The 25,432-nt window shown below is 48.5% G+C and overlaps 1 protein-coding gene across 2 annotated transcripts in view; it reads left to right on the forward strand.

Annotated features, from left to right (window-relative positions):
* Positions 1 to 9,409: 9,409 nt before the first annotated feature.
* PKN1 (protein kinase N1) overlaps positions 9,410 to 25,432 on the forward strand; it is a 30,363-nt gene continuing 14,340 nt past the window's right edge. Inside the window, exons 1-4 of one of the 2 annotated variants that reach the window (XM_064280815.1) lie at positions 9,410 to 9,520; positions 14,339 to 14,642; positions 16,544 to 16,695; positions 21,171 to 21,306. In XM_064280815.1, coding sequence (XP_064136885.1) covers positions 9,500 to 9,520; positions 14,339 to 14,642; positions 16,544 to 16,695; positions 21,171 to 21,306 — 613 coding nt within the window. In that variant the 5' untranslated portion in view covers positions 9,410 to 9,499. Of the gene's footprint in view, positions 9,521 to 12,670; positions 13,333 to 14,338; positions 14,643 to 16,543; positions 16,696 to 21,170; positions 21,307 to 25,432 lie in introns of those variants that run through there. The other variant, XM_064280814.1, reaches the window with a different exon arrangement.

Raw genomic sequence — 25,432 nt, forward strand, 5'->3', positions numbered from 1 at the left:
CAAAGAAAGAAAAGATCAAAAAGATGTCAGAAGAGACTCTCAAACTTGTTCTTGAACATAGAGTAGCTAAAGTGAGTGGAAGAAATGAGGAACTAAAAGAACTGAACAGAAGATTTCAAAGGGCAACTTGAGAAGACAAAGTATTATAATGAAATGTGCAAAGACCTGGAGTTATAAAACCAAAAAGAAAAACAAGCTTGGCATTTCTCAAGCTGAAAGGACTGAAGAAAAAATTCAAATCTCAAGCTGTAATATTGAAGGACTCTATGGGCGAAATATTGAATGACACAGGAAGCATCAAAAGAAGATGGAAGGAAAACAGTCACTGTATCAAAAAGAAATGGTCAACATTCAACCATTTCAGGAGGTTGCATATGATCAAGAACTGATGGCATTGAAGGAAAAACTCCAAGCTGCACTGAAGGCATTGATGAAAAACAAGACTCCAGGAGTTGACAGAACACCAACTGAGATGTTTCAACAAACGGAATCAGCACTGGAAGTGCTCACTCGTCGATGCTAAGAATTGTAGAAGACAGCTACCTGGCCTGCCAACTGCCTGGAAGAGATACATATTTGTGCCCATTCCAAAGAAATGTAATCCAAAGAAATGCAGAAATTATCGAACAATATTAACACCACATGCAAACAAAATATTGCTGAAGATAATTCAAAAATGGTTGCAGTGGTGCATCAATAGGGAACTGCCAGAAATTCAAGCTGGATTCAGAAGAGAATGCAGAACAAGGGATATCATTGCTGATGTCAGATGTCTCTTGGCTCTTGAAACCAGAGAATACCAGAAAGATGTTTACCCGTGTTTTATTGACTATGCAAAGGCATTTGACTGTGTAGATCATAACAAATTATGGATAACATTGCAAAGGGTCGGAATTCTGGAGCCTTGGTGGCACAGCGGTTAAGAGCTATGGCTACTAACCAGGTCGGCAGTTTGGCAGTTCAAATCCACCAGCCGCTCCTTGGAAACCTTATGGGGCAGTTCTACTCTGTTCTATATGGTCACTATGAGTCAGAATCAACTTGATGGCAACATTTTTGTGTTTGTTTTGTTTTAATTTTGTTCATGTGGAACCTGTACATAGACCAGCAGGCAGTCGTTCAAACAGAACAAGGGGATACTGTGTGGTTTAAAATCAGGAAAGGTTGTATCCTTTCACCATACCTATTCAATCTGTATGCTGAGCAAATAATCCAAGAAGCTGGACTATATTAAGAAGAATGCAGCATCAGGATTGTTGGAAGATTCACTAACAACCTGCAATATGCAGATGACACAACTTGGCTTCTATAAACAAAGAGGACTTGAACCACTTACTGACAAAGATCGGAAACTGCAGCCTTCAGTATGGATTACACCTCAACATAAAGAACACAAAAATCCTCACAACTGGACCAATAAGCAACATCATGATAAATGGAGAAAAGATTGAAGTTGTCAAGGATTTCATTTTACTTGGATCCACAATCAACATCTGTGGAAGCAGCAGACAAGAAGTCAAATAATGTATTGCATTGGGCAAATCTGTTGCAAAAGAGCTCTTTAAAGTGTTGAAAAGCGAGCATGTCAGTTTGATGACTAAGGTGTGACTGATCCAAGCCATGACATTTTCAACCACCTCATGTGCATACGAAAGCTGGATGATGAATAAGGAAGACCAGAGAAGAACTGATGTCTTTGAATTGTGGTGTTGATGAAGGATACTGAATATACCATGGACTACCAGGAGAATGAACAAGTCTGTCTTGGATGATGTATAGAGTGTTCCTTGAAAGTGAGGATGGAAAGACTTCATCTCACATACTTTGGACATGTTATCAGGAGGGAAAAGTCCCTTGAGAATGACATCATGCTTGGTAAAGTAGAGGTTCAATGAAAAAAGAAGACCCTTAACGACATGGATTGACACACGGGTTGCAACAATGGGCTCACACACAACAACGATTGTGAGAATGGCACAGGACTGGGCAGTGTTTTGTCCTGTTGTACATAGGATCGATACGAGTCAGAGTCAATTCAAGGGCACCTAGCAACAACAACATGGCAAAAGGGAAAAAGAGGAATATGGATACTGTCTTTATTTGGATTTTTTGCATTTTTTAAAAATATTGTATTAAAATAATGTTTATCTTGAGTTTTTTGATGCTCAAGGCAAGTGCCTTGCTTGCCTCACCCTAGGCTTGGCCTGGGTTTCCAGCCTTGTTCTGAGTAGTCTAAATATAGCAACAAATTTACTGCCCACACCAAGGCCACCAGGTGAGTATATTAGCATCCCCATTGCCAAGTAAGTGACCTGAGGCCCAGGGAGGAGAAATACCAAGCTCAAGCTTGCACAGCCAGTAGGGATTCACACTCAGGCTATCTCCTTCAATTAGACTCGGTTGCATCCTCTGAAGGTGGAAGAGACAGATTTTTAAGCCAGGTAACTGGAAACCAGTTTCCCCAAGGGAGAGGAGGTGCCCCAGGAAAGCAGGTGGGAGGTGAGTTTTGAGTAATTAGATCATTTAAGATGAGGCTCTGGAGTCCATTATGGAGATCTGGAAAAACAGAAAAACAACCAGCATACCCACCATCCATACAGTCAGGGGACCGTCTACTTTTCAAAAACAAAAACTAACATTTCCTTTTAACACAGAAAAAGATCAATTTCCTAAACTAATCAACCCCTCAAGATTAACAGATGTGAATATTTTGTCATACTGGCTTGATAGATTTAAAAATTTTCTTTAAGATGTAAAAGATTTAAAACACATCCACCTGAGTGTCTAAAAAGAAAAATGACCGACATTACAAAAGGATGGAGAGGCTGTGGAGCAACTGGAACTCTCATCCACTGCTAGTGGGACTGTAATATGGTAAAACCACTTTAGAAAACAACTTGGTTAACCAGGATTTCTGAGGCTCGGCACTTTGGGGCCAGATCATTCTCTGTGGTGGGGACTATCCTGCGTGTTGCAGGATGTTTTGCAGCATCCCTGACCTTGACCCACTAGATGCGAAATAGCACCTCCCTCCTAATCATGACAACCAAAAAGTTCTCCAGACATTGCCAAACACAGGGCAGAGATGGTGGCAGTGCAAAATTGCCCCAGTTAAGAACCACTGCGTTAAACAGACACCTAGTCATGCGCAGTACTATGGATCATTTGTATGCACTGTCTCACCATGGTCTTGTAACTCCCACCCAAATGATTGGGTGGAACTGTGCAATTAAGGTTAATTGTGGCCCACCAAGGGAATTGGTCAGTTTTGCCATTCTGCTAAGCTTAAAATGAGGCATCCCAAAGGCGGAGAGGAAATGTTCTCACCACCAACAAAGAAGAAGGGCCAGGAGCAGAGAATGTCCTTTGGGCCCAGGATCCCCACACTGAGAAGCTCCTGGAACCAGGAGACAGAGAGAGAGAGAGAGACAGAGACAGAGAGAGAGGGCTGTTTAACACTAGAGACGGCAAAAAGCGGTGGCAGAGAAATGAAGGCAGGAGACAATGGCAGGATACTGTGTGGTGAGCTTACCAGTCCAAGGAGCAAGAAAGCTGAATGCCTTTGGGCAGGAGGCTTACTGGTGGAGTGACTGCCTCTGGGCACTAACAGACAGAGCTACAAGAGCTTTGTAACACTTGTCCGAGCAGTGCAGAGGTGGAGGGGCCAGAGAAGAGGCTGTCCGCGGGCTGAGAAAGACTGTCCTGATGGAAGAACTGTATCCTGAGCATTCCTGAACCTGAGTTATAACCTGTTACTTCCCTAATAAACCCTGTAACTGTGACTATGGTCTGTGAGTTTTGTTTGGCCGTTGCAATGAATTATTGAACCCAGCAGAGACATAGAAAGCGCTGTGGGAGGGACGGTTGATGAATTACACCTCAACATAAAGAAAACAAAAATCCTCACAACTGGACCAGTGAGCAACATCATGATAAATGGAGAAAAGATAGAAGTTGTCAAGGATTTCATTTTACTTAGGTCCATGATCAACGCCCATAGAGGCAGCAGTCAAGAAATCAAACGATATATTGCATTGGGCAAATCTGCTGCAAAAGACCTCTTTAAAGTGTTAAAAAAGACAAAGATGTCACTTTGAGGATGAAGATGTGCCTTAGTCATGTATCATGGATCCAATTGCATCCCCTTCAAAATACGTGTCAAATTGGCTAGGCCATGATTCCCAGTATTGTGCGATTATGCTCCATTTTGTGAGGTGTTGTAAATCCTAACCTCTGCCTGTGCTTAATGAAGCAGGATTAGGTTGTGTTAAAGAGAATTAGTTGATGTTTGTTATGTTAACGAGGCAAGATTGGGGGGGATGCAACACCCTTACTTAAGTCACTGCCCTTACTTAGGTCACTGCCCTGATCAGATGGAAGGGGACTTTCCCTGGAGTGTGGCCAGCATCACATTTTATCTTACAAGAGATAAAAGGAGAGTGAAGCAAGCAGAGGGCGAAAGACTTCAGTACCACCAAGAAAGAAGGACAGGTAGTGGAGTGCTTCCTTTGGACCCGGGGTATCTGTGCTTAGAATCTCCTAGACCCAGGGGAAGATTAATACCAAGAAACATGGAGAGCTCCAAGGCCCACATATGTTGAAAGGACACATGGATCTTCCCCCAGGGCTGACAGAGAGAGAAAGCCTTCCCCTAGAGCTGGCTCCTGAATTTGGACTTCTAGCCTCCTGACAGTGAGAGAATACATTTCTGTTTTTAAACCTGTCTACTTGTGGTATTTCTGTTATAGCAGCACTAGATAACTAAGAAACCATGGTATTTTCAGTAGCCTCATATGCATGTGAAGCTGGACAGTGAGTAAGGAAAACCAAAGAAAAATTGATGTCTTTGAATTACGGTGTTGGCAAAGAATATTGAATATACCTCAGACTGCCAGAAGAATGAACAAATCTGCCTTGGAAGAAGTACAGCCATAATGCTCCTTAGAAGCAAGGATCGCAAGACTTTATCTCACATACTTGCACGTGTTATCAGGAGGGACCAGTCTGTGGAGAAGGACATTGTGCTTGGTAAAGTAGAGGATCAGGGAAAAAGAAGAAGACCCTCAACAAAATGGATTGACACAGTGGCTATAACAATGGGCTCAAATATAGCAATGATTGTGAGGATGGCGCAGAACCAGGCAGAGTTTTGTTCTGTTGTACGTGTGGTCACTATGAGTCAGAACTGACTCAACGGCACCTAACAACAACACACCCAACAGTGAATGAAACACTTTTGTCCACAAAAAGACGTAAGGAACGAGCATTCTTTATTAAAAATGGCCCCGAACTGAAAACAACCTCAAATATCCATCAATAAGCGAATGGATAAAGAAAATTGTCATCTATACGAACTATAGAACGCTGCTCAGTAATGAAAAGGAACAGGCTATCCATACAGGCAAACTTATGGATGAATCTAAAAACATTATAGTCTTTGGGAATATACTGAACCCCACTGGACTGTACACTTTCAAGGAATGAATTTTGTAGTATGTCAGTTATATCTCAACAGACACCGAAACATGATGTTGAATAAAAGTAATCAGACACAAAGAGAACATACAGCGTGATTCCATGAAGTGTGAGGATCAAGAATGGGCAAAATTAATCTATGGTGATGGATTGATTGGCAATGGGCATGAATAAATTTCATGGGGAGGCTGGAGTGGGTGGTGGTCTCAGGAGAATATACATATACTAAAATTCATTGAGTCACACACCAGATCTGTGTACTTTTAAGTATATAAGTGGTACCTCAATCAAAATAACTCATAATTAAAAACAAAAGAAACAAAAATTACAGTTAAAGTGGATATCGCTCGTGTTCATCTCCCAAATGTGTTCATCTCCCAAATGTGTTCACCTCCCCCACCCCTAGAAACAACATCCCAAATAAAAATCATGAGACTGAACCATTATGACACACCTGTGTGTGTTTTACAGTATCCCTGGGTGGCGCAAGTGGTTTGCGATAGGCTGCTAACCTGAAGGTTGGTGGTTCAAACCTACCAGTGGTTCCTTGAGAAAAAGGCCTGGTCATCTGCTTCTATAAAGATTACAGCCAAGGAGACCTACTCTGTAACACAACTGACTTCATGGAAACAGCTTTGGGGTTTTTTAAGCCTCCCAGCAACCCTATAAGATAGGTGCTGCTATTATCATCGTCCTGTACAGATGAAGAAACTGAGGCACAGAGCAGTGAAGTAGCTTGCATGAGGCCCCATTGCTAGTGTGTGGAGGCAGCAGGACTTGAACCCGGGCAGCTTGACATGGAATTTCAGGCTGCACAATCGCACTTTTACTCCCTACACATTTCCTAAACTATATAGTTTCACTTTCTGTTTTTAAGTCCTTGATATAAACTGTATCACATTATATCATTTTTCTACTTGTTTTCCCCCATCCCCCTCAACATGATACTTTTGAGATTAGTCTTGTTGATATATTTTGGTTTTCAGGCTTCCGGGCGTGTACTCTGAAATCTATCCCCATTTGATTCTCTGCCTCCTACTGCGGAATAGCTTGGTTTCCAAAGAGGCTTCATCTTTTGACAAACACAGTCCTGCTCAGGTTCCTCTCCTGCTAAGAACCTGCTGATGGCTCATGCGATCCTCAGGGTCAAGTATGAACTCCATGGAGGCTCTGAAGCCCTCCCTCCCCCGACATCTGCAGCATCTAGAGCCCTCCCCCACCACCACACCCCAGCCATCCCCTATGATGCCAAGTTTGTTCTTCCATCCAATCATTCAACAGCTATTTATTGAGCATTTACTGTGTGCCAGACCCTGTTCTGGGAGCTGGGGACCCAGCAGTGGACAAGATGATGGCCCTGGTCCCAGGAAACTGACAGTCCCTTGGGGGAGACAGTGGAGAAAGAAAATAGTGAATTTATTAAAATTTGCAAGAAATAAAAATCAAGTCATGTGAGGGGTAGAGGGGGATAGGGATGGGGTGGGGCTGTTTTAGGTGGGGGTGTGGTCAGGGAAGGCTTCCCTAAGGAGGCAACATTTGAGCAAAGATGGCAATGAAACAAGGCAGAGAGCATGCCAAGATGAGAAGGAAAAGCATTGCAGGCAGAGGGAGCAGCCAGTGCAGAGGTCCTGAGGTGAGTACAAGCTTGGCATGTTTGAGAAACAGTAAGGAGGCCAGTATGGCCTAGTGGAGTGAACTAGGAGGGTGGGGTGGGAGATAAGTGTAGAGAAATCAGGAGTCTCCAGAACATGCCGTGTTCTCCCTCACTCTGTTCTGGGGTTTGCCCCTTCTGTTCCTTCTATCAGACACTCTTTTCCTCTTTACCCACCTGTCTATTTCCTTACTTGTCTTTTACAACTCAACTCCCATGCCAACCCTTCTGAGAAGCCTGTACTTGCCGGCTCCTCCACAGTGGGGTGGCGGCCTCTTCCAGGCCCCCACAGGCCTGGGATACCTCTCACCTGACACCTTAATGTGTCCATTCATTCATTCCACAAAGATTTAGTGAGCATGGGCCAGGCACTGGCAATTTCAGAGAGGAGTGTCCCTCAAAAGAAATAAAGTAGGGTCAGGCCAGACATGACCAGGCATTGGGCGTGGCCTGGGAAGTTCTCTTTGATGAGGTGACATTTAAAGAGAGACCTAAATGATCAGAAGAGCCAGATTGGGGAGTAGTGATGGAAGGGCGTTCCAGACCAGGGAAGAGCCAGTGCAAAGGCCCTGTGGTTGAAAGTAAGGTGAGAATATTTGACATGTTGCTGGAAGGGGGTGAGGAGAGTGGAGAGAGATGAGACTGGACAGGTGGGTGAGGCGTGGGGTAGGAGTTTTTTCTAATATTGCTGAGGAACCAGGGGAGGGTTTTCCAGCAGGGAGAGGTGGAATGTGATTTAGGATTTCCAACGCAGCTATCATATTTTGTTGCAATTGTACAATTAGCCCTTGGCCTCCTGGTTTCAAGCCCAGAGTGCCACCAAAGCCCCCAGCACACATCGATAAGTGTTCACGGAGTGCATGTGGGTAGTTGGCAGGGTTTCCCAGCTCCATCCCAGGAGGCGCCTGGAACTTGGCAGGCAAGAGAGGGCCTGTCCCTAGAAAAGGGGAGCTCCCGCCAGCCCAGTCCCCGGGTCAAGTCAGAGCCTCACTCTGCCTAATCCTCTTCATCTGTAAAATGGGTCTGCTGAAGAATTAGAGGGAGACACCATATCCCTCAGGGCAAGGGTAATAAACATCCAGGTTCCATGACTGCAGTGAAGGGCTACTCTCTGGGCCTCAGTATGTTCACAGGTGAAAAGTGGGCGGGCTCTGGGTCGGCTTAATTCTTCTTTTTCTCTGTTAAAATTCCCAGAGAGTAGCTCAAAGAAAAATGCAAAGAGAAAACACCGCGCCTGGGTCTCTGGGACAATGTAAACCTCCCAGAGCCACGCGTAACCAAGGTACCTGCAGCCGTCTGTATTTCAGCAGGTCCCGGGAGGACGCCGACCGCATGCAGGACCCACCGCCAGGGAGTGCTCCTGGCCCGAAGCCTGGAGCCCAGAGCCCGGATCCTGGGGACCTTGGAGAAATTCCCCTGAGGTCTCGGCTCTCCCCAAGGGTACAGCCCGTATTTATGGAGCGCCACCTGCATATGGGGTTCCTTGCAGACCCCATCAATCTTCACAGCCGGCCCCCAAGAAGAGGTTTGTCCACATTTTACAGGGAGAAACTAAGGCCCAGCGGCCACAGGGTCGACAGGGCCTAGAGTCAGCAGCTGAGTTGAGATTCGAACCCCTTCTAATAATATTAAAAATGACAGCAGCTAACATTTATTGAGTGCTTACTGTGTTCTCAGCACTTGACATGCACTATCTCTTTATTTTACCAAATCCCAGAAGTGGGTAAACCCTTTCCATGCCTCAGATGTGGCGCCTTAGGGGTGTGGGTCGTCCTTGAGCCTTAGGGATTTGAACCCAGATCTGTCCAGAACCGCGATTGTCTTCGGGCAGTGGGGAAGCTCCCGTGCCCTTGAATGGCAGACTCTTCAGCAGAATGGGTCCAGGAGGCCTGAGTTTGCAAACAGAGGGGTTAGGTTAGTTGTTATTGTTATTTTTTGGGTTTCGAGGGGATCCCCGGAGGCCCAAAGGGCCCTCCCGGCTGGAAGCTGCTCGCCCTTTGCTTCAGGCAGGGTGAGGAAGTTCCCGCGCGCTTCAGCGCGGGACTCGGCGGCAGGGCCAGCGTGGGAGGGACGGTCAGGGGGGCGCAGACGCTGGACCCCACAGCCCCAGGGGCCGCCGGGAGCCGCGCCCCCTCGCCCCGCCCCCTCCCCGGGCGCCGACCTCGGCGGTCACGTGACGCGGCCGGCCGCTGGGCCCGAGGGCGCGGCGCGCGGACGCGGCGGCCTGGCCGGGCAGGCCGGAGCCGAGCAGGCCGGAGCGGGCCGCGCGCCCAGGGTCGCGCCGCGCAGCCCCTCCGAGCCCCGCCCGGGCGCACGCGCGCTCCTCTGCCGGCCCCTCCCTCCGCGGGGACCCCTGGCGGGCGGCGCGAGGACATGGCCAGCGACGCCGTGCAGGTAGGCGCACCTGCGTCGGCAGCGGTGGGGCGGCCGGACGGCGCCAGGACCCCCGCCCGCGGCTGCCGGGGCCCCCAAAGTGGTACGGCAGGGCGGGGCCTCCGAGCGCCCGGTGCCCCCTCCCTGGGCCGGAACCCCGGAGCCAGCGCGGCCCCCTTCTCTGCAGGTGGAGGTACGGACTGGGAGGGTTAGGGAGGACCAGGAGCCCCGCTGCACCCCAAGCTCGGCCCGGCCCCGAGGACCCGAGCGGGCGCGGTGGAGGCGCGACTTCGGGTGATTGGTTGGCTGTGCGTCCCGGTACCTGTCGGCCCCCATCTTCCCCCTCCGCAGCGATCAGTTCCCGGGAGATGCAGCTCTCCACCTGGGGCAGGTGGCTGGCGCGATGCCCGGGGAGGGAGGACACCGCCCGGCCCCTCCCCCTCCCCCGCACAACAAAGCTCCAGCGGCCCTGCCTCCGGACTGAGATTTACGATGGTCCCGACGCCACCCAGATTGGCACCTGTTGGCAGAAATGCCCGAGTCACCTAATTAGGTCGGGGGGACGGGGGACCCTCAAGCCTAATCTCCGGGGTACCGGCTGCGGGGTGGGACCTTACCCAGGTGGGCTGTGTCGGGTCAACAGGGAGTGCTCCAGGATTTGGGATTCTACCTGCCGTCCGTTGGCATCAGGGCAGGTTCACCCTGTATACACATACACACACTCATGACTGGCACCAAGCTGCCAGCCAGGGTCTCCCCTGGCCTTCCTGTGCCACCTTGAGGATATCACTGCCTTGGACTCACCTTCCACCTCTGGGACAAGTAGGGCCAGGTTGATCTCGGACCTTCTTTGGCTCAGTGATCCAAGTCTGAGACATGTCCTGTGCCTAGAGGCCCCTTTAGCATCTCACCATGCAGTCGGTTGTCCTGTGGTCTCTGTGTAACAGGTTTTCATCTCCTTTTGCACCTGCCCCATTCCCTCTGTGTCTCCCCCATGATCCCCTATGATACCCCCCCCAGTCCTGCTGATGGCCTGCCAGCCTTGCCGAGGAGCTGGGCGTATCTGGTGTTGCCGATCACACAAGGTCAGACCTTGGGGTGGGGTGGGCCGAGGTCCCTGCCTCCACCCCCGGCCCAGGAGGGCTGTATAGGAGCCCCCCTCCCCCGCGCGTGCATGCGCTTGACATGTACCACACATGACCCAGATGAAGGCTGTGATTCCTGCCACGAGGCTCCACCTGTGCCTGGCTCCCCGCTTTCTGCCCCCGCCCCCCACCATTCCATTCTTGTGGCTGCCTGGGCTGCTGCCCTGTCCCTCTGTCTTTCCCGACGTGTGCCTGTCTATTCTGTGTCCGGCAAACGGATGTCCTGTGCAGATTCCGGAAACTCCCAAGGCATTGAAATCTCCGGACAAGGGGGTCTAGGTCCCAGACTGCTCTGGGGAGAGGGGGGTTCTGGGAAGTGGGTGCCCTCGGCTTGGAGCCTCCTGCTTCAGGGTGAGGGGGAGCAGGGATTCTTTGAGGCCAGGTCAGGCCCCTGTGTCCTGGGTTTGCCTTCTTGGCCCTCAGGTGACCCCTCGTCCCGGGGTAGGAGTGAGTCACCCCAGAGAGGAGGGCCCAGGAGGCTGGGCCTCCTGCCCTCCCTCCCTATTCTCAGGGCTCAGTGGCCAGAGGTGGGCCCAGAGCAGCACTCCTCCTCTCTGCCTGGACTTTCCCAATTTAAGCTGGCCTCGCTCCTGGCTGTACCCCTGCTCTGCCTGCTGGGGAGGGTGTGGGGCTGGCCTGGTTGGGAGGGGGTATGTGAGTGCTGTCACTTCCTGTGTGCCCTGGCCACAGTGCCTTTGCCTTTCTGCACCTCCATCCTCCGTTCTGTCATTATAAAAATGGGCTAAAAAGGGTGTTTGCAGAGGAGAGAGACAGATACGGGGCCACTCATGGCAGATGGGGCTGCTGTCAGATAGCTACTGAGGAGCAGTGATGGTCTGGGGTTGAGTCTCTGTCATTTAACCCAGGCTTTCTCAGTCTCGGCCCTCTTAATGCTTGGGGCTGGATCGTTCTTTGCTGTGGGGGACTGTCTTGGGCGTTATAGGATATTGAACAGCATCCCTGGCCTCAAGCCACTGGATGCCAGTAGTGTACCCCTTGGTTGTAACAACCAGAAACATCTCTGGACATTGCCAGGTGTCCCTGGTGGTGGGGTGAAGTTGCCCCTGCTTGAGAACTGCTCTTACCTCTCTAAGCCTGTTTCCTCACCTGTAAAGTGGGAGGATGATAGCAGCTACTCAGGGTTATTGCGAGGGGTGGTCTTGGCCTGCAGCAAACCCTCTCTTGGGAGCAGCTGGCCTTGAGTTTGAGCAGCAGCTAGTGATGACTTTCCTCATCTGTGAAATGGGTTCTCAGAGTGGAGGGAGATAACACAGGTGCAGCACTTAGCCAGTGCTCAGATACTGGATGTTCCTTTTAAAATCCTGGCCTGCCTCCTGCTGGCTGAGGGACCTTGGGGCAAGTTACGGCACCCTCTGGGCCTAATTCCTCATCTAGATGATGTGGTGAAAATAGTGCCTACCTCGAGGAGTTGCATTAGTTGACCTGGGTGGAGCTTCTAGTAACTACTATGGTTAATAGTTGTATCTGAGCATTAGTGCGTGGTTAGCAAGTGTCTGTGGGCTGCTGGTTTTGTTCCTTATCCTAACCCCTCGGTGCTGTCCCCCACAATGTGTTGGTCTCAGGGAGACGCACTGGGCTGGCTGGGTCCCCAGACCTCAGAGCTGTGGTCAGCAGCAATGGGCAGCTGGACTGGAAGGAAGCAGGAAGTTAGACAGCCTATGCCTGCAGGAAGGGGCCCCGCCTCTGCAGAAATTGCTGTACCAACCCCAAAGGGGAAGTCGGGGACAGGGGGCGGGACAGGGGGGCCTGGCCAGAGGGACACGTGGAGCCGTCAGCAGGGCTGCAGGCCCTTGGGAGTGTGGGCAGGTTGTGGGGCTGTGGGGAGCATGTGTACATGTGTGAGAGTGTAGGCTTGTCCACACGGGCAGATGAAAGTGTGTATGTCCAGGTTCTGCAGTGACTCCTGTACACACTCATAGGTGTGTGCATGCAGGTGTAAATGTGAGTAGGTGTGAGAATGTGCACACACTTGTGAAACCTGTGTTCCATGAACACACTCACAGGTGTGGGAGAGTGCACACGTGTGAGCCTGTGTTCTATGTGCACACAGCCATAGGCGTGGGAGTGTACACACACTTGTGAGTCTGTGCTGTGTGCACAGACATGTAGATATGTACATGTGCACTCAGCCTGTGTTCCTTCTGTACACCCATAGGCACTGGAGTATGCACACGTGTGAGCCTGTGTTCTGTGTGCACATCCATAGGCATGGGAGTGTGCACACATGCGTGGAGCTTGTGTTCTACGTGTACACCCATAGGCATGGGAGTGTGCCTGTGTGTTTGAGCACACCTGTAGGTATATGAGAGCATGTACACATCCAAGTCAGCCCCTGGAGCCTGCATACACTTGTGGAAGCCTGTTTGCCATGTACACAGTGAAGTGCACACCCGTGTACCTTGGGCACCTTCACAGGACAGGGAGTGAGCACAGTCCCCTGGTTGCCTCTGGGAAGCAGGCTTGACCCTGGAGTGGGGCTAAGGGGAAGCTCCCCTGGATGCCCCAGAGCCCCAGAGCTGGCCGGCCGCGGGGGGTGCTGGGAGGTGGCAGGAAAGAGGAAGTGGTGGTGAGAGGCCCTGGCAGGGCTGAGGCTCAGGAAGAGGGCGGGGCCCTCACCCTGGACCCAGGATGGCGGAGCCCTGTCCCCCTTTGGACCAGGAGCTGGAGGTGGGGGCCGGGTACCTGTGGTGGGCTGGTGGTAGAGGACCCCAAATGGGACAGGCTAGGGTGTGTGAGAGATGGCGCCCTTGCCCTCCACACCTCTTACTTTTAGACCGAGGAAAGGAGATGGGGCCCTGGCCTCAGAGCTCTCAGTTTGAAGGAAGGAAATATTTACGGCCCTTTGGGGCTCCCAGGTTTGTGGGGTAGAGGAGGAAGGAGGCGGGGCCTCTGCTCCGGAACTCCTAGTTTGGAGGGCAGCAGAGGGGCAGTGGTCTACCTTTGAGACCTCCTGTCTAGGGAAATGGGAGGGAAGACCGAGCCTCACCTCAGGACCTCCTGGTTTGGAGGAGACAGCAGAGGATAGGCAGGGTCTTCCCTTGAGACCTCCTAGTTTGGGAGGACAGCAGAGAAAATTGGGGCTTACCTTCGAGACCTCCTAGTTTGTGGGAACAGCAGAGAGGAGATGGAGTCTGTAATCAGGACTTCCTAGTTTAGGGGGAGGACAGATGAGAGATGGGAGCTACCTTCACGGCCTCCTACTTTATGGGGGATAGCAGTAGGGCCACAAGACCTGTCCTAGGGATTTTCTGATTTGGGGTGGAACAGTAGAAAGGAGATGGGGTCACTTATTGGGACTTCCTACTTTGGGGGACAGCAGAGGGGAAATGGTGCCTACTTTCGAGACCCCCTAGTTTGGGGGAACAGTAGTGGGGCAGTGGGGTCTGCTTTCCAGAATCCCACCGCATGAGGAATAGATAAAGAGAGACAAGATTGTCCCTTGGGGACCCCTAGTGTGTAGGGATGGGGGAAGGGAGCAGGCCCTGCCCTGGGCCCTCACAGTTTGAGGGAGTTGAAAGCAGGGACAGGGCCCTGCTCTCACCTCCCAGTTTTGGGGCTCTGAGGAGGTAGAGCAGGCTCTGTCTTTGGGGGTACCTAAGGAGGCTGGGCCCAGGTTGGCTAAGGTGGTCTGCATCCCAGAGCCATCCCCCACTGACCCTGTTGCATCCTGCAGAGTGAGTCGCGCAACTGGTCCCTGCTGGAGCAGCTGGGCCTGGCAGGGGCGGACCTGGCAGCCCCTGGGGTGCAGCAGCAGCTGGAGCTAGAGCGTGAGCGGCTGCGGCGAGAGATCCGCAAGGAGCTGAAGCTGAAGGAGGGTGCGGAGAACCTGAGGCGGGCCACCACCGACCTAGGTCGCAACCTGGGCCCCGTGGAGCTGCTGCTGCGTGGCTCCTCGCGCCGCCTCGACCTGCTGCACCAGCAGCTGCAGGAGCTGCACGCCCACGTGGTGCTGCCCGACCCTGCGACTGCTGCCCGTGGTGAGCCGGGGCTGGGGATGCAGGACTCCAGGGGCTCCCACTACCCAGGTGTGCCCGCACTGCCCTCGCAGCCAGGCCTGCACGAGAGGTTCAATACCATCTCCACTGGCCTCAGAGAGACAGACTCTGTCACAGCAACTCTGAGTCTCCAAACACAGTCATAGCAAAGAGCCAAGTCCACATAGCTACCTGACACCCAAAGACTCACATCGACAACCAGACGTACATGCTGTCAACACCCGGTCTCACACAGTCATTCCAAAAACCAGATGGCACCCAGAGATGTACCTGCTGTCACACCAACACCCTGACACTCATGCACTTAGTCACACCAACACCTGGATGACACCCCAAAGGCTTTATACTGTCACGTGAATACACAGAGACTTTCACGCACGGTCACACCAGCCTTCAGAGATTCACACACATGGCCTCACCAACACCAGCCAGCACCCAAAAACTTATCCACTGTCACATGAACACTCAGAGACTCCTGCATCCTGCCACACCAACACCTGGACAACACCCGAAAACTCTCACACACGTCACGTCAATGTCTGAAGACTCACACACAGTCTCACCAACACCCAGTGACACCCAAAGACTCACACACATCACATCACATCACATCAGTATCTAGAGACACACGCAATCTCACCAACACCCAGACAACACTTGAAAACTCTCACACACGTCACATCAATGTCTAAAGACTCTCACACACAGTCTCACCAACACCCAGTGACACACAAAGACTCACATACATCACATCACGTCACATCAGTATCTAGAGACACGCAATCTCAGCAACACCTAGACAACACCCAGGAACTTAAATACTGTTGCATAAATACCCGGAGATTCACACAAAGCCACCCAGCATGTATGGACCTATATAGTCCACCAACAGCCAGAGATGTCTGTGTACAGTTATAATGCCTAAGGACTCGTCGTCACTTACGCCAACACCTAGCCCTTCCATTCACCAGGGCACATCAGCACTCCAAGACAGAGGAAGTTAAGCCCACACGCAGGATCACATACAGTCACGTGATACCTGGAGACCCCCTCACAGTCACACCAATCTCCAGAGACTCCCCCACACAGCTGTCCAGCTCCCAGAGATGCACCAACACCCAGACTCCCACACAGTCATACCAGCACCCAAAGATCTGAGTGCATAGCTGTGCTCACAGTCAGGAATGTCTGCTGTCACCCCAACAGCTGGAATCCCACACAGCCAGGGCCGGATTAACCAATAAGCAAGGTATGCTTGGGTTTACTTGTGTGTACCTAGTAATCTGTAGTGAACAATTTCACCTTTTTTCTACCACGTCAGTGATGTGGTTAAACCCCTGTGAGATTGTTCACCACGGATTAGTAAGTAAACACAGGTAAGCCCATGCTTACCTACTTACCTGGCTTAATGTAAGCCAGTGAGTACCTTGCTTACTGGTTAATCTGCCCCTGCACACATCCATTCTAACATCTGGAGCCACCCATAGTTACATAGCACCTAGGGGGGCACACACTCAGTCAGGCCCACACCCTGCAATTCACAGACATAATCACATGCAGCCATGTAAATAGTTGGGGATTCACAGTCACACCCACCCCCATGGACTCACACACGCCTGGAGACTTGCTGAGCTCTGTCATGCTGGATCCTGCACCCAGCCCTGAGGGGTTGCCTGGGAGGACCAGGGTGCTTGGAACCTTCCAGGCACTTGCCTTCCCCTCCTGCCTGTCTGCTGGCCCACCGTGCCTTGTCTGCCTGAACCTTGGGGGCAGGAGGTATCTAGGCTGGGCTGAGGGCAGATCCTGCGAGCTAGGGCAAAGCCCCCGCCCCGAGGAGACCAAGCTAAGGGCCTTGGTGACTCTCTCCCACTCTTCCCCTCCAGATGACCCCCATTCGCCAGGCGTGGGAGGCCCAGCCTGCTTGGCCACCAACCTGAGCCGTGCGGCTGGCCTGGAGAAGCAGCTGGCCATTGAGCTGAAGGTGAAGCAGGGGGCGGAGAACATGATCCAAACGTACAGCCACGGCAGCACCAAGGTGGGGATTGCTTGCGTGGATACCCCCATGTGTGTACAAACCTCACATGCATCCTCGTGTGCACACACATGCGTACCTGCCCACACATGTGTAGACAGTGGGAGGCAGAGGGCCACTTACAGCAGCTCCTGTGGGAGGCTGGGACCTTCTGGATTGGGGACAGAGGGGCTGACCAGGTGACTCAGAAATAGGACTGGGGAGTGGGCAGCTCATGGGGGCATATGGAAAATGGTGAATGTGGGTGATGTCAGACAGATGCACAGCAGAGACTGTCCCCAACACTCACTCAGTCACCCCAAGAGACTGAAGGACACCCATAGTTAGGGCAACACACAGACTCTCACTGCATGTGGGGTGTGTCTCTCACACACATACACACAGCCATGTCAACACTGGGACACACAGACACTCGAAATCATAACAACACCTAGACACACACACATCGTCCTAACATCTAGAGACACAGCGTGGATAACCACGCATAGTCAAATCAGCATCTAGATGCACATAGACACATGCACCATCTTGTACTACCCAGAGACTGACCATAATGGCAGCTAGACACACACACATTAAATTCACACCAGAGTCTTGCATTGTTCCGCAAACACACACACATCCCTGGTCATAGCATCACCAGGCAACACACAGAGATTCTCACCCAGCCAGACCTACAGCAAGAAACTGGATGTGTTCACGCTGTCAGGAGAACAGATTCTCAACCACACGTGGTCACATACATGTGCTCATGTAACTGAATATTGCATCGCAGGACACAACACTCGGATTATTTTTGTACCTTTTATTGGGGTGTTAATGTATGTGCAGTAGAGTGTACAAAATTTAACTACACAGCCCAATGGATTTTTACTTGTGCATGCATCACCCACATCAAAATATAGAACATTGCCCGTTGCCCAGAAGGTTCCCTCATGCCCCCTCCAGTCAATACCCAGACTTCAGTTGCCTCAGATTAGTTTTGCCTGGTTTTGAGACTCTTATAGCACGAATCAGGGGCCCCTGTGTGGCACAAACTGTTAGCATTCAACTACTAACCTTAAGGTTAGTGGTTCAAAGTACCCCATGGCACCACAGAAGAAAGGCCTGGCAATCTCCTTCTGTAAAGATTTAAAAAAAAAAAAATTACAGCCAAAAAATCCTAAAGTCCACAAGAAAACTTCTAGAGCTCATAGTGGAATTTAGCAAAGTTGCAGGGTACAAGGCCAGCAAACAAAAATCAGTTGGGCATCTATATAGCAGCAACAAGGAAACTGAAAGGGAAGTTAGAGAAACAGTTCCATTTACAATAGCGTCTAAGTAGGAATAAATCTAACCAGGGATGTGGAAAACAGTGTGACACTTCCTCAAAAAACTAAAAGTAGAATTACCATATGACCCAATAGTTCCACTCCTAGATACATACCCAAAAGAATTGAAAGCAGAGACTCAAAAAGAGACTTGTACGCCAATGCTCATTGTGGCACTATTCACAATCACCAAAAGGCAGAAACAACCTAAATGCCCATCAACAGATGAATGGATAAATAAAATGTGGTATATTCATACAATGGAATACTACTCAGCCAACAGGAGAAATGAAGTCTTGATACATGCTACAGTACGGATGGAGCTTGAAGACATGCTGAGCGAAGTAAGCCAATCATAAAAGGGCAAATATCGTATGACCTTGCTTATATGAAAAAACAAATGCATAGTGACCAAAGTTTGTTAGTGGTTACCAGGGGTGGAAAGGAAGGGGAAAAGCGATGGAAAAATTGCACTGATTAAGGGTAGGGTTGCCCAGTCAATTACTGTAAGTAATGTCAATGAGTTGTATACCTGTAAAAAGTTGAATTGGCAAAAGTTGTGTGAAAGATATATTTATTAAAAAAAAGAGTAGTTGCTGAGGCTGCTTATATACAACCAGACACCTCATGGGATTTGGTTCCTTGGTTTGGAGGTGTAGGGTCATGGTTTCTTGGGACATCCCAGTTAATTGGCCTAGTAACATATCTAGTACTTCTACGTCTTAGTTCATTGCATAGTGCCTGGAGTCTCAAAAGCTTGCACGGGGCCATCCAAGGCTCAACAGTTGCTCTCTGTTCACTTGGATCAACAGAGAGAGAGAGTCAGGAAGAGGAGGAGGATATGGAATGTGTGGCTAATTGCCTCCATGAACAACTGCCTCCTTTGCCATGAGACCAGAAGAACTGGATGGTGCCCAGCTACCATTACTGAACATTTTGATCAAAGATTCCATAGAAGAATCCTGATCAAAAGGGGAAAAATGCAGAACAATTTGATATTCTTATGGACTCTAGACTTTTTCTGGAGCCATGCAGGGTAGGTGAACCCCTGAAACTGCTGTTCTGAGATAATCTTTAAACCTTAAACCAAAAATACCCTGTGAAGTCGTCTTAAAACCTAACAATTGTTTTTAGCTTAACTGGTAAAAAAGATTTTCCTTGAGCTTTATGCTGTTTTTAAGAACTATGTATACAGAATCAAACTGATAACAATAACTCAGAAGATTAGATGGGAACCTCAGGGAGCAGTAAAGTTCATGTTAATGAGGGAGGGACAACTCAGAAAAGGAAGATCAGAGTGATTGCACAGGTGGAGGGATGTAACCAGTGTCACTGAACTGTACGTGTGGAAATTCTTGAAGTGGTTGGTGTATGTTCTGCTGTGTATATTCTCAACAACAACAGAATAAAATTTAGGAAAAAAAAAGGATTACAGCCAAGAAAATCCTGTGGAGCACTATTGTCTTCTGTAACACACGGGATCGTAAGGAGTTGGAATCAACTCGACAGCAACAGGTTTAGTTTGTCCTCTTTTCCTGCCCTTAGTTGTTGCTCTGGGTTTATTGAAACAGCCAGGGAACACCTGCCTTGGGGTAAGGATTCTCTGGGAAGTCCCAGCTCTCAGCTTATGAGACCTGGTGAGCTGGTTCCCGAGTCAGGGCCCGGGGTTTCCTGGCAGCACATTCTTGGGGTCAAATGGTCCAAGTTGTTCATCACCCCAAACAAACTCATCTGTCCCTTGAGCAATAACTTCCCGTTCTCCACCACTCTCCTTCCCCCCCTCCGCCCTGACAACCTCTAATCTATTTTGTGTCTCTAAAGATTTGCCTGTTCTGAACATTTCATGTAAATAGACTCAAAATATATGGCCTTTTATTTCTGGCTTTTTTCACTGAGCTTAATGTTTTCAAGGTTCATCCACGTTGTAACAGGTACCAGCGCTTCATTCCTTTTTCGGTCAAATAGTACTCCATTGTATGTCGATACCGCATTTGTTTATCCATTCATCTGTTGATGGACACTTGACTTGTTCCCACCTTTTGACTATTGTGAACAGTGCTTTTATGAATGTTGGTGTATAACTTTTTGTCTGAATATCACTTGTGAATTTTTTTTATTACAGTAAAAATATATACAACAAAACCTTTAACTCAACAATTTCCATATGTACAAATATACTGTATGAAGTTTTTACACATAAGCCATGTATCTGTTTGTGTACTGTGTGTGTATGTATGCTTTATACATAAAAAGAGCAAGAGTTTTTATCCCCCCAGTTCCAATTTCCCCTCCTTTGGGGGTGACATAAGGAGTCCTGGTGATACAATGGTTAAGTGCTCAGCTGGTAACCTAAAGGTTGGTGGGTCAAATCCACCAGCCACCTGCAAGAGAAAAGACCTGGCAGTCTTCTCGCATAAAGATTACAGCCTTGGAAACTCTATGGGGCAGTTCAACTTGGTCCTGTAGGGTCACTGTGAGTCAGAATTGACTTGATGGCAATGCGTTTTTTTTTTTTTTGGTTTGGGGATGACATGACCCCATTGTGCATGTTTGGACTAGACATAGTGTCTTATCTAACAGAAGCATAGTACAAAGTAGATGAAAAAATCCACAACCAATATTCCAACACTTGTACACACAGGAGGTCATGGACTGTGTCTGGTCATGGCCATACCTTGAACCCCACACACGGCCCCTTGCTTATTGCACACTCCTAGTCATTCTCGGAGACTCACCCACGTGCTGCAGCCAGGGCTACCCCGGCCATAGGGACCACCCTACCAGGTGCACGCCATCCTAACAGCTAACAGACATGGTGCCTGCTGTGTGCCAGGCTGGCTCAGCCCTGCCCTCAGATCAGCTTCTTCAGTCCTCAGTCAAGGGGGGGGGAGGGTCGGCGCTATCAGTATCCCCATTGTACAGATGAGGAAATTGAGGCCCGCAGAGGTTGAGTGGCTTGCTCAAGGTCACCCAGCTGGGAAGTGGCTGAGCCAGGATTTGAACTTGTGTGCTATATCACTCCACCCAGGAACGTGTAGAACATGACATGGATGTACATATTGTCATACCCCAACACATGGTTTCCTGGGGCCCGTGCTGTGTGAACGAAAGGGCAGTAGTCCAACCTTGGCCTCCTAGCCTCCCCCTCACGCCCATCTTTGCCCCCAGGACCGGAAGCTGCTGCTGACAGCCCAGCAGATGCTGCAGGACAGTAAGACCAAGATTGATATCATACGGATGCAGCTCCGCCGGGCGCTGCAGGCTGGCCAGCTGGAGAGCCACGTGGCTCCGGACGAGGCCCAAGGTAAGGCCCAAAGTGAGCCCCTATCCCGAGACGGCTGCCCTGTGACCTGCCTTATAGGGCTCAGCTCCCAGCCCATGAGAGGCCCGTTTTCGAGGCAGGGAAGTGGGTGCTGTGACTCACTATGCAACTGGACCCTGTTCCTGATGCTCTCTGGGCCTCAGTTTCCTATTTGTCCCAGGCGAAGTTTGGGACCTGTTCCTGAATCTCTGGGTCTTTGTCTCCCATCTGTCCCAGGTGAGGCTTGGACTAGATCAAGTGTTGGTAAACCACAACCTAGGGAGCAAATACTGCCACATTGTGTGTTTTTTTTTTTTAAATATTTTATTGTGTTTTTGGTGAAAAGTTTACACGGCAAATTAGGTTCTCATTTAACAAGTTCTGTACATATTGTTCAGTGACATTGGTTACATTTTTCACTATATATCAGCAGCCTCATTGTTTCCATTCTGGTTGTACTGTTGTTCATAATCTAGCTTCCCTGTCCTCTCCTTACCTTCTCATCTTTGGTCTAGGGAAAATGTTTACCGTTTGGTTTTACTTAGGTGATTATTTAGAGTGATACTTTTTTATGAGCCAAGCTGTCATTTGGCTGAAAGGTGTCCTCTGGGAGTAGTTTGAGTTCCAAGTTTAAAGGGTATCTCAGGGCAATAGTCTTAGGGGTTCATCTAGTCTCTACCAGTCCAGTAGGTGTGGCCTTTTTGTTTTTAGGAGTTTGAGTTTTGTTGTACACTTTCTCCCATTCTACCTGGGACCATCTGTTGAGTCCCTGGTTAGAACTATTTGTAGTGGTAGCAGGGCACCATCTAGTTCTTCTGGTCTCAGGGTAGGTGAGGCCATTGCTTGTGTAGACTGTTAGTTCTGTAGACTAGTTTCTCCTTTGGTTTCCTTCTTTCTCTTTTGCTCTGGATGAGTAGAGACCAATAATTGTATCATAGATGTCCAATCGCAAACTTTTAAGATACCAGGTGCTGCTCATCAGACCAGGTTGTATAACATTGTCTTTATGGATTATATTGTGCCAATTCACCGATGTGCCCCATATGACTATGATCCTAAGCCCTGAAACCCAGTAAACCAATCCCATGAAATGCTTGGTTATGTCTAGTAAGTATCCATAACTGCACCCCCACGTGCTTTATTTATATTTGAAAATATATGCAGCACACATAAACACGTATATACAAATGCCTGCAGTTACACCTATACACGCACACCCGTATATTCGTATGTGCCTTCCTGTACATATATACATACATATCTATGTAACCTTATATTGCTTAGTTATTATTGTTGTTGCAAAATTGTATAATGCCCAATAAATTTTTTTGGACAAATTTCCACACCAATTGTTCACTGACATTATTTACATGGATAGCATCTACATTTACATTTTAGCAATTCAGTCTAGACCCTTCTATTTGTGCTCAAACACTTGTCATTACTGCGGCTGTGCTGTGCTCACTACTTCCACTCTAGTGCCACTTTTCCCATCACAAAAAATATTAAGCCCCTATGTTCTAAAGCACCTGTCACCTATTTTTGTAAATAAATTTTTATTGTATACAGCCATGCCCATTTATTTACTATCATTTATGGCTGCTTTTGTGCTACAGTGTGGAGTTAAGTGGTTGTGACAGAAACCATGAGACCCGCAGGCTCTTTCCAGAAAAAGTTTGCCAACCCCTGGACTAGATGGGATGGTTGTCTTTTCATGTTGGCCTCATATCTGTGGGTTCCCACAGTGCGTGTGCGTATGTATGTGTGTGTGCACATGTGTATGTGTCTGTGTTTGGATGCCCAGAGGTGTCTCACATGACTGAATGTGTTGAGATCATCACCTGAATTTGTGATGGAGTCTTGGTGTATTATGGGCAGGGTTGACTATATTTCTGTGTGTCAGTATTGTTGTGGCTTTGTGCAGACCAGGGTCCTGTGTATGCCCTTGTAACAATAAATGGTTGTGGCTGTATGCCAGTAAACCTTTGTGTGTCCTCATGATGGGAGGACCCTCAGTTGGTGGAGGGGCTTATAACTGGAATGACAGTGTATGTGTCTCTGGGGTTATCAGTGTGACTGTCCATGTGATTGTCCCTATTATGAATTTCCCACCACTTGTCTGTCAGTTTGTCATACTGCAGTGGCTTGCATGTTGCTGTGATGCTGGAAGCTATGCCACAGGTATTTAAAATGCCAGAACAGTGGACAGGTTTCAGCAGAGCTTCCAGACTAAGACAGACTGGGGAAAAGGACCTGGTGATCTACTTTGGAAAAAATGGATCAGTGAAAACCTTATGAATAGCAGTGGAACATTGTTACAGTACCGGAAGATGAGCCCCACAAGTTGTAAGGCACTCAAAATACCACTAGGGAAAAGTTGCCTCCTCAAAGTAGAGTTGACTTTAAGGACATGGATGGGGTAAAGCTTTCAGGACCTTCATTTGCTGATTTGGCACAACTGAAAATGAGAAGAAATAGCTGCAAACATCCATTAGTAATTAGAACATGGAATATATGGAGTGTGAATTAGGAAAATTAGAAGTTGTAAAAAATGAAATGGAATGCATGAAGATCAGTATTCTAGGCATTAGTGAGCTGAAATAGACTGGTATTGGCCATTTGAATCAGACAACTCAGTGGTCTGGGAATGACAAATTGAAGCAGAATGATGTCACATTCATCATCAAAAAAGACCATTTCAAGATCTGTCCTAGAGTACAACGCTGTCAGTGATAGAATAATATCCATATGCCTACAAGAAGACCAGTTAATATGACAATTATTCAAATTTATGCACTAACTGCTAACGCCAAAGATTAAGAAATTGAAGATTTTTACCATCTTCTGCAGTGTGAAATTAATTAAACATTCAATCAAGGTACATTGATAAATATTGGTGACTGGAACGTGCAAGTTGGAAACAAAGAAGAAGGATCAGTAGTTGGAAAATGATGGCCTTAGTGATAGAAACTACGTGAGAGATTGCATGATAGAATTTGGCAAGACTAACGACCTATTCTTTGGAAATACCTTTTTCAAGCATCATAAATGGTAAGCATACACATGGATCTCACCAGATGGAATACACAGGAATCAAATCAACTACATCTGTGGAAAGAAGCAATAAAGAAGCCCGATATCAACAATCAGAACAAGGCCGGGGCCAACTGTGGGACAGACCATCAATTGCTCATATGCAAGTTCAAGTTGAAGCTGAAGAAAATTAAAACAAGTCCACGAGAGCCAGAGTACAGCCTTGAGTATATCCCACCCGAGTTTACCGACCATCTCAAGAATAGATGTGACACATTGAATACTAATGACTGAAGACCAGATGAGTTGTGGAATGACATCAAGGACATCATACATGAAGAAAGCAAAAGGTCATTGAAAAGACAGGAAAGAAAGAAAAGAACCAAAATGGATGTGGGAAGAGACTGAAACTTGCTTTTGAATGTAGGGTAGCTAAAGCAAAACGAAAAAATGAGGAAGTAAAAGAGCTGAACAGAAGATTTCAAAGGGCGTCTCAAGAAGACAAAGTAAAGTATTATAATGAAATGAGCAAAGACCTGGAGTTAGAAAACCAAAAGGGAAAAACATCCTCGGCATTTGTCAAGCTGAAAGAACTGAAGAAAAAATTCAAGTATCAACTTGCAATGTTGAAGAATCCTGTGGGCAAAAAATTGAATGACGCAGGAAGCATGAAAAGAATATGGAAGGAATACGCAAGGTCACTAAACCAAAAAGAGTTGGTTAACGTTCAGCCGTTTCAGGAGGCAGCATATGATTAAGAACTGATGGTATTGAGGAAGAAGCCCAACCTATGCTGAAGGCATTGGCGAAAAACAGGGCTTCAGGAATTGACAGAACACCAGTGGAGATGTTTTGACAAACAGATGCAGAGTTGGAAGTGCTCACTTGTCTATGCTAAGAAATTTGGAAGACAGCTACCTGGCCAACAGACTTGAAGAGTTCCATATTTGTGCCCATTCTAAGGAAAGGTGATCCAACGGAATGTGGGAATTATAGAACGATATCATTAATATTCATACAAGTAAAATTTTGCTGAAGATAATTAAAAAATGGTTACAGCAGTACATCAACAGGGAACTGCTAGAAATTCAAGCCA

Source organism: Loxodonta africana, chromosome 3 (genome assembly GCF_030014295.1).
Source record: "Loxodonta africana isolate mLoxAfr1 chromosome 3, mLoxAfr1.hap2, whole genome shotgun sequence".
NCBI lineage: Eukaryota > Metazoa > Chordata > Mammalia > Proboscidea > Elephantidae > Loxodonta > Loxodonta africana.